The sequence below is a fragment of the Muscardinus avellanarius genome, assembly GCF_963383645.1.
Source record: "Muscardinus avellanarius genome assembly, chromosome: 3".
Taxonomy (NCBI): Eukaryota; Metazoa; Chordata; class Mammalia; order Rodentia; family Gliridae; genus Muscardinus; species Muscardinus avellanarius.
Window position 1 is genome coordinate 32,709,597 of NC_137788.1, and position 12,710 is coordinate 32,722,306.

The following is a 12,710-nucleotide window of genomic DNA, read 5'->3' on the forward strand; positions in this document are numbered from 1 at the left end:
CACTACTTAGGGAGGCTTCAGATCGAAAATACCAGGGGCTGATTTCTGGGATCCTAAGAATACTTCACTTGTAGCTTTAAAATTATTTTATAAACCTTTTTTATTTTTTATTTTTGGTGGTACTGGGGGTGGAACTCAGAGGCTCTCTACCTCTGGGCTATACTCCCAGACCTATTTTTTTATATTTTATTTGGAAACAGGGTCTCACTAAGTTGACAAGAGCCTCACTAAGTAGCTGAGGCTGGCTTCGAACCTGCGCGAGCCTCCTGTCTCAGCCTCCCAAGTGCGGGGATTACAAGCGTGCGCCACCACGCCCGGCCTAAACCTCTTTATTTTTAAATCTGATTGCTATGTAAGGATGGGACAAGGGATTTTGTTCCCATTCTAAAGTGCACAAAGTTGGGTGTGGTGGCACACACCTGTAATACCAGTATTTGGGAGGCTGAGACAGGAAGATTGCAGATTTGAAGTCAGACTCAGCAATTTAGCGGGGTTCTCAACAACTTAGTGATGAAAAGTTGAACTGGGGTTGTTGGGGCTTGGGGAGACAGCAAAGGAGGCAAAGCACTCACCGAGGTAACAAAAATCTGCTTTAATCTGACAGAACAGGGCACCTTTGGGGTTCAGGGGCTCGGGATCAGGTCAGTGAGGGGGGGCAATGAGCCATCTGCCTGGAGACTCCTGTAACCTAGTCCAGATGGCCCCCTGATTTGCCCACTTGGCAGTGCGGAAGTACTTCTGCTTTTAAGCCTGTATTTTTTTGGGGGGGTGGGATTAAGCGTGGGAATGCAGATTCTCTCATGACATCTGTAGTCTTCTAGCGAAATTTGGAGTCTTCCGCTATCTCCAGGGTTCCGCCTCCTGTCCTGGCTGCAAGATCATGTGGGGGAGGGGAGGGGACCCGACTTATCAAGTGAGACCCTGTTAACAAATAAATAAAATAGGGCTGGGGACATATCTTGGCAGTAAAATGCTCCCAGGTTCTATCCCCAGCACTGTAAAATGAAGAAAAGCAGGTAGGCAGGCAGGCTCAATGTTCAGTTGACAGATTTTTACATGCATTTTACCACCACATAGTTTAAGATACAGAACATTTCTAGAAAGCCTAGAGTTGGGGGAAGATTTTATTAAAATCAAGGCAGGCTGGGCGTGGTGGCACACATTCTCGGACAGCCTCAGCTACTTAGTGAGGCCCTCCTCAACTTAGTGAGACCTTGTTTCAAAATTAAGAATAAAAAATAGGGCTGGGAGTATAGCTTGGAGATAGAATGCCTCTGGGTTCAACCCCAGTTCCGGGGGTGGGGGGGATCAAGGTAGAGGCATGTTTAAAGTCCCACCCAAGGGTAACTGGTGTGAATACTGACTGTCAGTCAGATCTGAAAACAGAGTTTTTGTGTCCTGATAATTCCTGCTGCTCTGGTAAAGGGCATCGGTTTTCTCTTAATCGCCATATCCAGTGGCCTAGTTTTATCTTTGACCGACTTGATTTCTCCAGAGCATTTGACACTGTGGTCAATTCCTTGAAACCTTCTCTACACCAACTTCTAGGACTCTGCTCTTTCCTGAATTTCCTTTCCCCCATGGATGCCTTTTCTCTGCCTTCTTCCCTGCCTTTTCTTCCTCTCTGACTCTCCATGTTGCTGGTCCCCAGGGTTCTAACCTTGGCCATTTCCTTGACTCATTCTCTGTGTTCTGAGCAGTCAGATCTGTTTTATTTATGGGAAACATTTGATTGCTGAAATACAGAGACGTGCAAGCAGAAGTGGATGCCGGAAGATTTCACAGAATCCTGTCTGGATGCTGCTGGGCCTTATGGAAAGTTATCAGACAACCATATCTCTATGCAAGGCCTTGTGCTCTTAAGTTCTTTTTGTGGGCTCCTTATATTCATTTCTCTGTCTTTCTCCCGTTGTGTATGTGTGAGCCATGGTGGCTGTCTGTCAAATGGGAAGGCACATTTCTGAAGCCACATGGTTCCAAAGGTACAAACACAGAAAATCTCATTGGAGTTTCTTTTCCTGCATGGGTCACTTTTCCATCTATAGTTCAGTGAACCGTGGCCTAGAACATAGTTTACATAAACCAAACATGGTTCCTTAGGGTCACTTGTTTAGTGGGGACCACAAGTGAGGGTGATTTTCAAAGTAAAAATCAAGCTGGGCTGGATGTAGTGGCACACACTTATAATCCCAGCATTTGGGAGGCTGAGACCGGAGGATCACATTTCGCAGCCAGCCTCAGCTACTTAGTGAGGCCCTCTGCAACTCAGTGAGTCCCGGTTTCAAAATAAAGAATAAAAAAAAAATAAAATTGGGCAGGGGGTGTAGCTCGGAGGTCAAATATTCCTGGGTTCCGTCCCCAGACTCCCCCACACACACAAAAAAATCAAGCTGGGTAAGATGACACACACATGTAATCCCAGTACTCCAGAGGCTGAGACAGGAAGATCACTGGTTCAAGGCCAGCCTAAGCAACTTAGTGAGACCCTGTTTCAAAGTAATAGCTCAGAGGTAGAATGCCCCTGGATTTGATCTGAGTACGTACAAACAACAAACAAATTGGAAAAAGAGTCAAATTATAGACATTTTTCCTGCCTTCTTGCCCAAGCCAAAGATGTGTTTCTCACAGTATAATTGGCACATTCATTTGGATGTTACCCAGACATATCCTGTATTGGACATACCCCCACATTGCTAAACACTTCATTCATTTACTCATGTATCTGGTTGTCCAGGGTAGAAACCTAGAACAATATATGTATATACATACATATGTATTTTGGAGGATGATTGAACCCAGAGGTATTCTACCTCCAACTTATACCCCCAACCTGATTTTATTTCTTATTTGAAAACCAGGTCTCATCAAGTTGTGGAGGACCTCACTAAGTTGCTGCGGCTGGCTTCGAACCTGTGATCCTTCTGTGTCAGCATCCCAAATACTGGGATTATGTACCACCATGCCCGGGTTAGAACCATATTTAATTTAGTACTGTCAGTAATTTCTCTGTTAGTATCAAGTCTCATCAATCACTTTCAATTAGAAAGATGACTGAACTGGGCGTGGGTGGCGCATGCTTGTAATCCCAGGAGTATTGTGGGTTCATATCCAGTCTTGGCAATGTATTAAGGCTCTTAGAAACCTAGTGAGACCCTGTTTTAAAATAAAGAAATAAAAATTGGGCTGGGGCATAGCTTGGAGGTAGAATGCTTCTAGGTTCAATCCCCAGTACCCCACCCCTCCAAAAAAGAGAAAAAGCAAAAAAGAAAGATCGCTGGGATGTGGTGCCTTTTCTTCTCCATGTCTGTTATCTCTGCTCTTGTCCAAGGCTTCTTCATCTCTCGCTGGACCACCATAATCATTTCCTAACAGAGTGCTTTATAATGGAAATGATAACAGTAGTAATAGGTTATTGAGGGCTTTCTGCAAATCTCATATTTTATTTTTTGTGGTACTAAGAATTGAACCAAGGGGCATTTCCAGCCCTATTCCCTATTGTGTGTGTGTGTGTGTGTGTGTGTGTGTGTGTGTGTGTGTGTGTGTGTGTGTGTGTGTGAATTGAACTCAGGGGCATTCTACCTCAGAGCTACATCCCCAGCCCAATTTTTTATTCTTTATTTGGAAACAGCGGCTCACTAAGTAGCTAAGGCTGGCTATGAAACTGGATCCTCCTGCCTCAGCCTCCCAAATGCTGGGATACAATCTCAGTTCTATTTTATTTTTGTTTTATTTTGAAACAGGAGCTCACTAAGTTGCAGAGGGCCTCACCAAGTTGCTGAGACTGGCCTTCAACCTGCTGACCTTCTGTCTCCACCAAATACTGGGATTACAAGTGTGGTGCCACCACACCCAGCTCAAATCTGATGTTTTATACTGAGTGCTTTACATAGATTATCTCATGAATTCCTTCAGTGATCTTATGCTGTAGGCTCTCTTAATATCCTCCCCCTCCTTTATTTAATGGTACTGGGGGTTGAATCCAGGGGCATTTTACCAGCGAGCTGCATCCCCAGACCCATTTTTTTTTTTTTTTAAATTTTGAAACAGGGTCTCACTAAGTTGCAGAGGGCCTCACTAAATAGTTGAGGCTGGCTGCAAACCTGTAATCCTCCTGTCTCAGCCTCCCAAGTACTGGGATTACAGTGTGCACCTCCATACCCGGCTTAATATTTCCATTTTATCTGTGAGGAAAGTGAGGGTTAGAGAGAGTCTATTACTTGTTCAGATCATACTGTGAGAAAGAGGCAGACTGGTAGACTGGTATTTTAGAGTTCAAGCAACAACGTAAAGTCTGTACCATATGCCCTTAACCTGCAGTGCTAGTCCTGGCTTTTGCTGACCTTTCTAGGCTCAAAGTGCTAAATTCCCCTCATACCTTAAGCTCTTGGTCAGTGATGTGGCATGCTATTTTATGGCTCTGTATCTTTGCTGTGCCACTCCCTCAGCTTGGAATACCTTTCTACAGTCTGTTCTGCCAGGATACCACCAACTTAACACCTCCTCAATAAATATCTTCCTGGCCCTCCCACATAGGATCAATTACCCTCTTCTTTGTGCTCTCTGTTGTATTATGTACGTGAGTTATAATTACATAACATTATTTTAATTTTTAATTTTTTTTTACTTTTTGGTGGTACTGGGGTAGAACCCAGAGGCTTTCTACCTCCGGGCTATACTCCCAGACCTATTTTATACTTTATTTGGAAACAGGGTCTCACTAAGTTGCTGAGAGCCTCACTAAGTAGCTGAGGCTGGCTTCGAACCTACGTGATCCTCCTGTCTCTGCCTCCCAAGCGCGGGGATTATAAGCGTGCGCCACCATGCCCGGCCCCATACATTATTTTATATTCTTCTATTTTGTCTCTTTTTATAGTGTCAGGACAAGGAAGGGAGAAAGGTAGGGAGAAAAAGCCCTGCTATTTCTTCCTATAAATTCCTTCCGTGTCTGCCAGTCACGTCTGGCTGATCCCTAACTCTACCATGCTGCAGGCCCTTCCCAGCCTCATCCAGTCTCTGGTCCAGTTTCCTGTGGAGGTAGGCTGTCCTGAGTAGTGTGCTGCAGCCACCCTCTACCCACTGCTCCCTAGTCCCGTGTACTTTCCTGTCTCTTCATTTATTTCTACCTTCCTAGAACGCACACACCAGCCTTTGTACCTGGTCACTGCCCACTTACCCCCCAGGGACAAGTTCCAACTTTCCTGTGAGTCTCCAACCTGAATCCCTTGAGACTCTTTTAATTGCAGTTACATCCCTGTTCCTTGTCATTTTGAAGAGATGCCTGTGTGTTGGTACTTGTCTCTGTTAGAGTGCTCATTGAGAGCTGGGACACCGTTGTACTACTTTCTCCATCAGGTGCTACACAGGGACATGAGAATTATCCAGTAAGTATTTGTTACCTTAGGCATATAGTATTTCAATCCTGTTTTAAAGCTTAGGAAGTACATTTGATCTGACTTGATCCTTAAAATCACCTCCAAAGAAGTAAAGGTATTTTATTCTCTCAGTTTTCACAACTAAGGAGAATGAGAATTAGAGGGGTGAAGTGACTTATCCCAGATCACACAGCTAGTTAGGGGTGGAGCTAAGGATCAGTCGTGGCTCTTCTGATCACAGTCACTAGGTCTGAGCTGGGCATGGTGGTGCACACATGTAATCCCAGTACTTGGGAAGCTGAGACAGGAAGATCACAGATTGAAGACTAGCTTCAGCAATTTAGCAAGATCCTCGGCAACTTAGTGAAACCTTGTTTCAAAATAAAAAATAGGGTTGGAGGTATAGTTCAGGGGTAGAACACCCTGGGTTTACTCCCCAATACCAATACCGCCACCACTAACACCAACAATACCCCACTGGATCTTTGAACTATACACGTCCTCACTCTCCTTTCCTACTTGTCTTGAACAGCTGACAGAACTGAATTGATCCTGCCTCAAGCTGGTGCCCTAACTTTGTAGTTGAATCCAAATGCTCTGGCTCTCCGCTGCTCATTGGTAGGGATGCTGCCGGGGCCCCGCCTCAGTGTAGGGATGTCCTGGCCTCCGCCTCAGTGCTGTGTGATGACTGGAGGCCGGGGGAGGAACGTATCATAGCATTGTTGGAAATTGGACACCAGACAGAGCTTTATTTTTTTTTCTTTTCAGGCACCCAGCCTTAAAAAATCCAGTAGGATTTTTTTTTTTTTTTTTTTTAATCTTGGGATATTTTGAAATTCTTTGAACTTTGGGGCTGAGAATTACAGATCAAGTTTTTTTTTTTTTTCTTCAACTCATATATTTGCTTGGCTGCCCAAGTACACTCAGACTAATGCTGACTTTGGCAGACAGACCACTGTGAGATTAAAACCAATTAAGCCTCCCAAGTTCTAGATTGAGTTGATCTAGAATCTCTTGGGTTCCAAATATCTTTGCTCTGGAATAAGTTAATTACTTTTTATTAATTGAGAACACAACTGATGTAGTGTGTGTGTGTGTGTGTGTGTGTGTGTGTGTGTGTGTGTTATTGGGGATTGAACCCAGGGCATTCTACCTTCAAGGTACCTGCCCCCCAGCTCTTTTGCACCACCCCCTAAAGAAGCCCTGTGCCCTTTAGCCTTCACCTCCAGTGTCCTCACGGTCTTTCCCTAGCTCTAGCCACCACCAACCTGCATTGTGTCCCTGTAGATTTACCTATTCTGGATATCCCATATAAATGGAATCATACTGTAATGCAATCCTTTATGACTTCTTTCACTGAATGTAAATTATTATTATTATTATTATTATTATTATTATTATATTTATTTATTTGGTGGTACTGGTGATGAAACCCAGAGGCTTTCTACCTCTGGGCTCTATTCCCAGACCTATTTTTATATGTTATTTGGAAACAGGGTCTCACTAAGTTGCTGAGAGCCTCACTAAGTAGCTGAGGCTGGCTTCGAGCCTGTGATCCTCCTGTCTCAGCCTCCTAAGCACGGGGATTACAAGCGTGCGCCACCACGCCCAGCTGAATGTAATGTTTTTAAGGTTCATCTGTGTTGTAGCTTGTGTCAGTATTTCATTTCTCTTTATTGCTGAATAATTTCCCATCCTGGAAAGAATGGATATAATATATATCTTGTTTATGTATATCTTAATAGGCACTTGGGTTGTTTTCATTTCTTGGCTATTAAGAACAATGCTCATATGAACGTTAATTGACAAGCTCTTGTCTGGACTTGTGTTTTCAGTTCTCTTTAATTATATAAGTAGCAGTGCAGTTGCTGGGTCATGTAGAAGCTTGTGTGTAGTGGAGGATTCTATGAGCCTAGGAGTTTGAGGCCAGTTTGGGCATCACAGTGAGATCCCATTTTACAAAAACAAGCAGAGGCAGTTTAACAGGTGTCAGGTTAGTGTACTGGTTCCCTGGGGAATGAAAAGAAACAAGATCTTACAGATATGTGGCTTTAAGTAAACAGCTATTAGCTGGGTATGGTGGTGCATGTTGGTAATCCCCAGTACCTGGAAGGCTGAGACAGGAAGAGTGCAGGTTCCAGGCTAGTCCCTGCAACTTAGTGAGACCCATAGCAATTTAGCAAAACTCTTTCAAAATAAAATTGAGTTGGAGTATAGCTCAGAGGTAGAAAAGTTCAATCCTAGTAACCCTCACAAAAGTACTCATGTATTATCTGTTACAATGATAATACTCAAATTGAGGATGGTGAAGTGTGCTTTTTTTGTGTGTGTGGTGCTGGGGATTGGACCCAAGGTTATTTTATCTCTGAGCTATACCCCCAGTCCTATTTTATTGTTTATTTTGAAACAGTCTCACTGAATTACTGAGTTAGGGGGCCTCATGTTGCTGTTGTTGAGGTTGGCCATGAACCTGCAATCCTCCTGTCTCAGCCTCCAAAGTCCTGGGATTACGAGCCTGTGCCGCCATGCTGAACATGTATACTTTTTTTTTTTTAAAAAACCCTAATCTCCTGCTGGGCGTGGTGGTACATGCTTGTGATCCTAGTATTTGGGAAGCTGAGACAGGAGGATCACAGGTTCACAGCCAGCCTTGGCTACTTAGTGAGGCCGTCTGCTAGTTAGTGAGACCCTGTTTCAAAATAAAGAATTTAAAAATAGGGCTGGGGGGGGGGCGGTGTAGCTAAGAGGTAGTATGCCCTGGGGTTCAATCCCCAGTACAAAAAAAAAAAAAAAAAAAAAAACCTAATCTCTTATTTAACTTTGTTGCCTTCTCTTCTTAACCTTTAATGACAAATATTTATTTTCAGACTTTTTAAAATCTGCCATTCATATATGATTTCCATCATGCCATTCTCTTGAAAATTACTCTAACAAAAAAGAATGTTTGTTTGTTTGTTTATTTTGCGGGTCTGGGGATGGAACTAGGGGCATTTGACCTCCAAGCTACACCCTCTGCCCTATTTTTTTATTCTTTATTTTGAAACAGGGTCTCACTAAGATACGAGGGCCTCACTAAGTAGCTGAGGCTGTCCGCAAACTATGATCCTCCAGTCTCAGCCTCCCCAATGCTGGGATTACACGTGTTTTTTTTTTTTTTTTTTTTAACTTATTTGTAGGAATATTCAACACTTGTTAGACCTCATCCTCTGTGAACTCTCCTTCAGCAGTAGTTCACAGCTCTTCCTGCCTCATTGTACTTTCTTTTTTCCCCTGCTTCTATCACTGCTCCTGTTGCACCCCACCCCCTATCCTTTGTTGATTGCTTTTCCATCTCCACCTTCTAATTTTGGCTACTCCCTAAGGCTCAGTCCTCAGCACTCTGCTCTTCTTTTCTTGCCCCTAACCCAGAAAGCTCAACATTTCCCATGTCTGTAGCTAGCACCGCTGTGCATATGACTTCTCAAGTTCGCAGCTGACCCAGATTGAGTTCAGGAACATTTCCATTTGTAGCTCCTTCACTGCTGTTTTGAATTCAGCATATTTAAAATTTGACTTCTCTAATCAACACTCCTTCTGACCCTCACTACTTGCTTCTTGCTGTTAGTGGTGCATTGTGCTGGTTTTGCACTGTAAACACTGAACCCATGAGAAGGAGAGAGGTTGAAAGCTTGGAGCCACTTGTATGGCAGTGCCAACTTAAACAGATTCATGAGAACCAGATGTTCAGTTTTCATCAATTTTGTGAGCTGATTGTTAAACACACCCATTCTTAAAAATTAAGTTCAGCTAGCTGTGGTGGCACATGCTTGTAATCCTAGCACTGGGGAAGCTAAGATTGGAGGATCACAGGTTTGTGGCCAGCTTCAGCTACTTAGTGAGGCCCTTCGCAATTTAGTGAGATCTTGTTAAAAAAAAAAAAGAATAAAAAATAGCCGGGCGTGGTGGCGCACACTTGTAATCTCCGAGCTTGGGAGGCAGAGACAGGATCGCGCAGGTTCAAAGCCAGCCGCGCGCACTGGCTTAGGAGACCCTGTTTCCAAATAAAAATATAAAATAGGTCTGGGAGTGTAGCCCAGAGGTATAAGGGCTTCCAGGAACCCCAGTACCACCAAAAAAAAAAAAAAAAAAAAAAAAATAGAGCTGGGGATGTAGCTCAGAGGCAGAATGCCCCTGGGTTCAATCCCCAGTTCTGCAAAATAAATAAATGAATGAATAAATAAATAAATAAATAAATAATCCAGGCTTGGTGGCACACATTTGTAATCCCAGTTTTTGGGAAGCTGAGACCGGAGGATCACATGTTGCTGACAGCCTTAGCTACTTAGTGAAGCCCTCCACAACTTACTGAGACCCTATTTCAAAAATAAGGAATAAAAAATAGGGCAGGGGGGTGTAGCTCAGAGGTCAAATGCCCCTGGGTTTCATCCCCAGTATTACAATAAATAAACATAAAAATAAATAGAAAATAAAAATAAAATTAAGTTCAGCAGAGCATTGTAATCCCAGTACTTGGGAGGCAGAGACAGTAGGATCACAGGTTCATGACCAACCTCAGGAATTTAGAGAGACTCTTCACAGCTTGCAATTTAGCAAGACCTTATTTCAAACTTTTAAAAAGGGCCTCTTTATTTATAAGATTATTTATAAATAAAATTGTACCTCTGACTAGCTCAGAGCTACAGTGGCCCTGGGTCCAGTCTTCTGACTTTGTGTTGTGAACTTCATGTTGTTACTAGACTTGGAAAGAATCAGAAGTCCTACTGCTACTTAACTCATAGCTGTAAATCTCTAGCTTCTAAAGTGTTTCAGCTTCCTCGGATTATTCTGTCAACTGGGTAATTAATGTCACAAGAGAGTTGTTTGGATTTCTTTCTTTCTTTCTTTCTTTCTTTCTTTCTTTCTTTCTTTCTTTCTTTCTTTCTTTCTTTCTTTTTCGGTACTGAGGATGGAACCCAGGGCCATTCTACCTCCGACCTACACTCCCAGCCCTATTTTTTTTTATTTTTTCCCTGTGGTACTAGGGGTGGAACTCAGGGGCTTTTCTAGCTCCGAGCTATACTCTCAGACCTATTTCATACTTTATTTGGAAACAGAGTCTCACTAAGTTCCTGAGAGCCTCACTAAGTAGCTGAGGCTGGCTTTGAACCTGTGCAGTCTTCCTGTCTCAGCCTCCCAAGTGCGGGGATTACAAGCATGTGCCACCACGCCCAGCTTTTATATTTTTATTTTGAAGCGGGGTTCCACTAGATAGATGAGCATCTCATTACTTGCTGAGGCTGTCCTTGTCTTGTCTCAGTCTCACAAGTATTAGAATTACCAGCGTGCACCACCACACACATCCAGTTGTTTGGACTAAGGGAATAAAACAAGGTCATTGTTGATCAAAACATATAGTAGTTAATGGCAGAGATTCTAAAATTAGAGAGACCAGACTGAGGCCAGCCTCAGCTACTGAGTGAGACCCTGCTTCCAAATAAAATATAAAATAGGTCTGGGAGTATAGCCTGGAGGTAGAAAGCCTCTGGGTTCCACCCCCAGTACCACACACACACAAAAAGCAAAACTTCCCAACTCCTTGTCCAGCCATTCTCCACTGTTGTTCAGAGTTGCTTAGCATTTTAGTAGTTTTGGCTTTGACTTAAACATACACACACACTTGTGATAAATGCTACCATTTTGTATGTATTGTATTTTACTCCAAGCCCAAAATTGCTGAATCTTATTATTTAGTTTCAAGTTCTTAATTTTTAGTTCTCAAATGGATAGTGAAATGATTCCAGAACAAATAAAAGCCAGCCCTTTTCTCTTTCACAGGTCCGAAAGCACATCAATGATCTTTATGAAGACCTGCGGGATGGCCATAACCTGATCTCTCTGCTGGAGGTCCTCTCGGGCATCAAGCTGGTGAGCTTCTCTTTTCTCCTAGTGAATGGCCAGCACGGTAGCCGAGGGAAAGGCACATTGGTCTGTCTTATAGAGGGCTAGGACAGTAGCCTTCACTGCTTGCTCTGTTAATTAGGAGGAGGAAGTAGAAGAGATTATTGGTGGAATTTATTTCTAACTCAGATTTATAGTTTACAAATGAGATATTTCAACTGATGTATTATATATTCTTATGCTTTGATAAAATCAGGAATCAATTATTCCTTTCATAACTGCATATTTTCTTGATCCTCATCTGTTCCTAGTATTTTAGGAATAGTAGATTAAAATTTAATTTTTTTTTTGTGGTACTGGGGATTGGACGCAGGGCCAGTCTACCTCTAAGCTGCACCCCAGCCCTATTTTTAACTTTATTTATTTATTTATTTATTTATTTATTTATTTATTTATTTATTTATGGCAGTGCTGGGGATGGAACCCAGGAGCATTCTACCTTTGAGCCACACCCCCCCAGCCCTATTTTTTATTCTTTATTTTGAAGCAATGTCTCACCGAATTACAAAGGGCCTCACTAAATAGTAGCTGAGGCTGTCCGTGAACTGTGATCCTCCTATCTCAGCCTCACCAATGCTAGTATCACAAGCATGCACCCATGCCCGGCTTAACTCTTTATTTTGAAACAGGGTCTTACTAAGTTGCAGAGGGCCTCACTAAGTAGCTGAGGCTGGCCACAAACCCGCTATCCTCCTGTCTCAGCCTCCCAAATACTGGGATTACAAGTGAGTGCCACTATGCCCGGCTACATTTAAAGATTTTTTTTTTGGTGGTACTAGGGGTGGAACCCAGGGGCTTTCTACCTCCGGGCTATACTCCCAGACCTATTTTTTAAATATTTTTATTTGGAAACAGGGTCTCACTAAGTAACCGAGGCTGGCTTCGAACCTGTGCGATCCTCCTGTCTCAGCCTCCCAAGTGCAGGGATTACAAGTGTGCGCCACCACGCCCGGCTACATTTAAAGATTTTTTTAAATAAAATGTATTTTTCTTTCTAGAATGTGATTTAAAGTCTATATAGACTCCTCCCATTTCCCCATCTATTGTACTTTTTAATTTTTTTTTTTTTTTTTTTTTTTTTTTTTTTGGTACTGAGGATGGAACCCAGGGGCTTTCTACCCCTGGACTTACACTCCCAGACCTATTTATATTTGGAAACAGGGTCTCACTAAGTTGCTTAGAGCCTCACTAAAGTTGTTGAGGCTGGCTTCGAACCTGTGCAATCCTCCTGTCTCAGTCTCCTCAGTGCTGGGATTACAAGTGTGCACCACCATACCTGGCTGTACTTTTTAATAAAAAAAATTTTTTTAACTGGACATAGTAGGACATCCCTGTAATCCCAGTATTTGGGAGACTGAGCTGGGAGGATCGAAAATTGGATGACAGGCTTGGCAATTTAGT

General features: G+C 42.9%; 1 protein-coding gene across 3 annotated transcripts in view; it reads left to right on the forward strand.

Moving 5' to 3' along the window:
- The window catches only part of MACF1 (microtubule actin crosslinking factor 1), a gene marked incomplete at both ends in the record, with an annotated part of 419,220 nt that overhangs the window by 143,213 nt on the left and 263,297 nt on the right, over positions 1 to 12,710 (forward strand). For all 3 annotated transcript variants that reach the window (XM_080692742.1, XM_080692743.1, XM_080692741.1), the window contains one exon: positions 11,187 to 11,276. In XM_080692742.1, the coding sequence (XP_080548868.1) occupies positions 11,187 to 11,276 (90 nt within the window). The remainder of the gene's footprint in view (positions 1 to 11,186; positions 11,277 to 12,710) is intronic.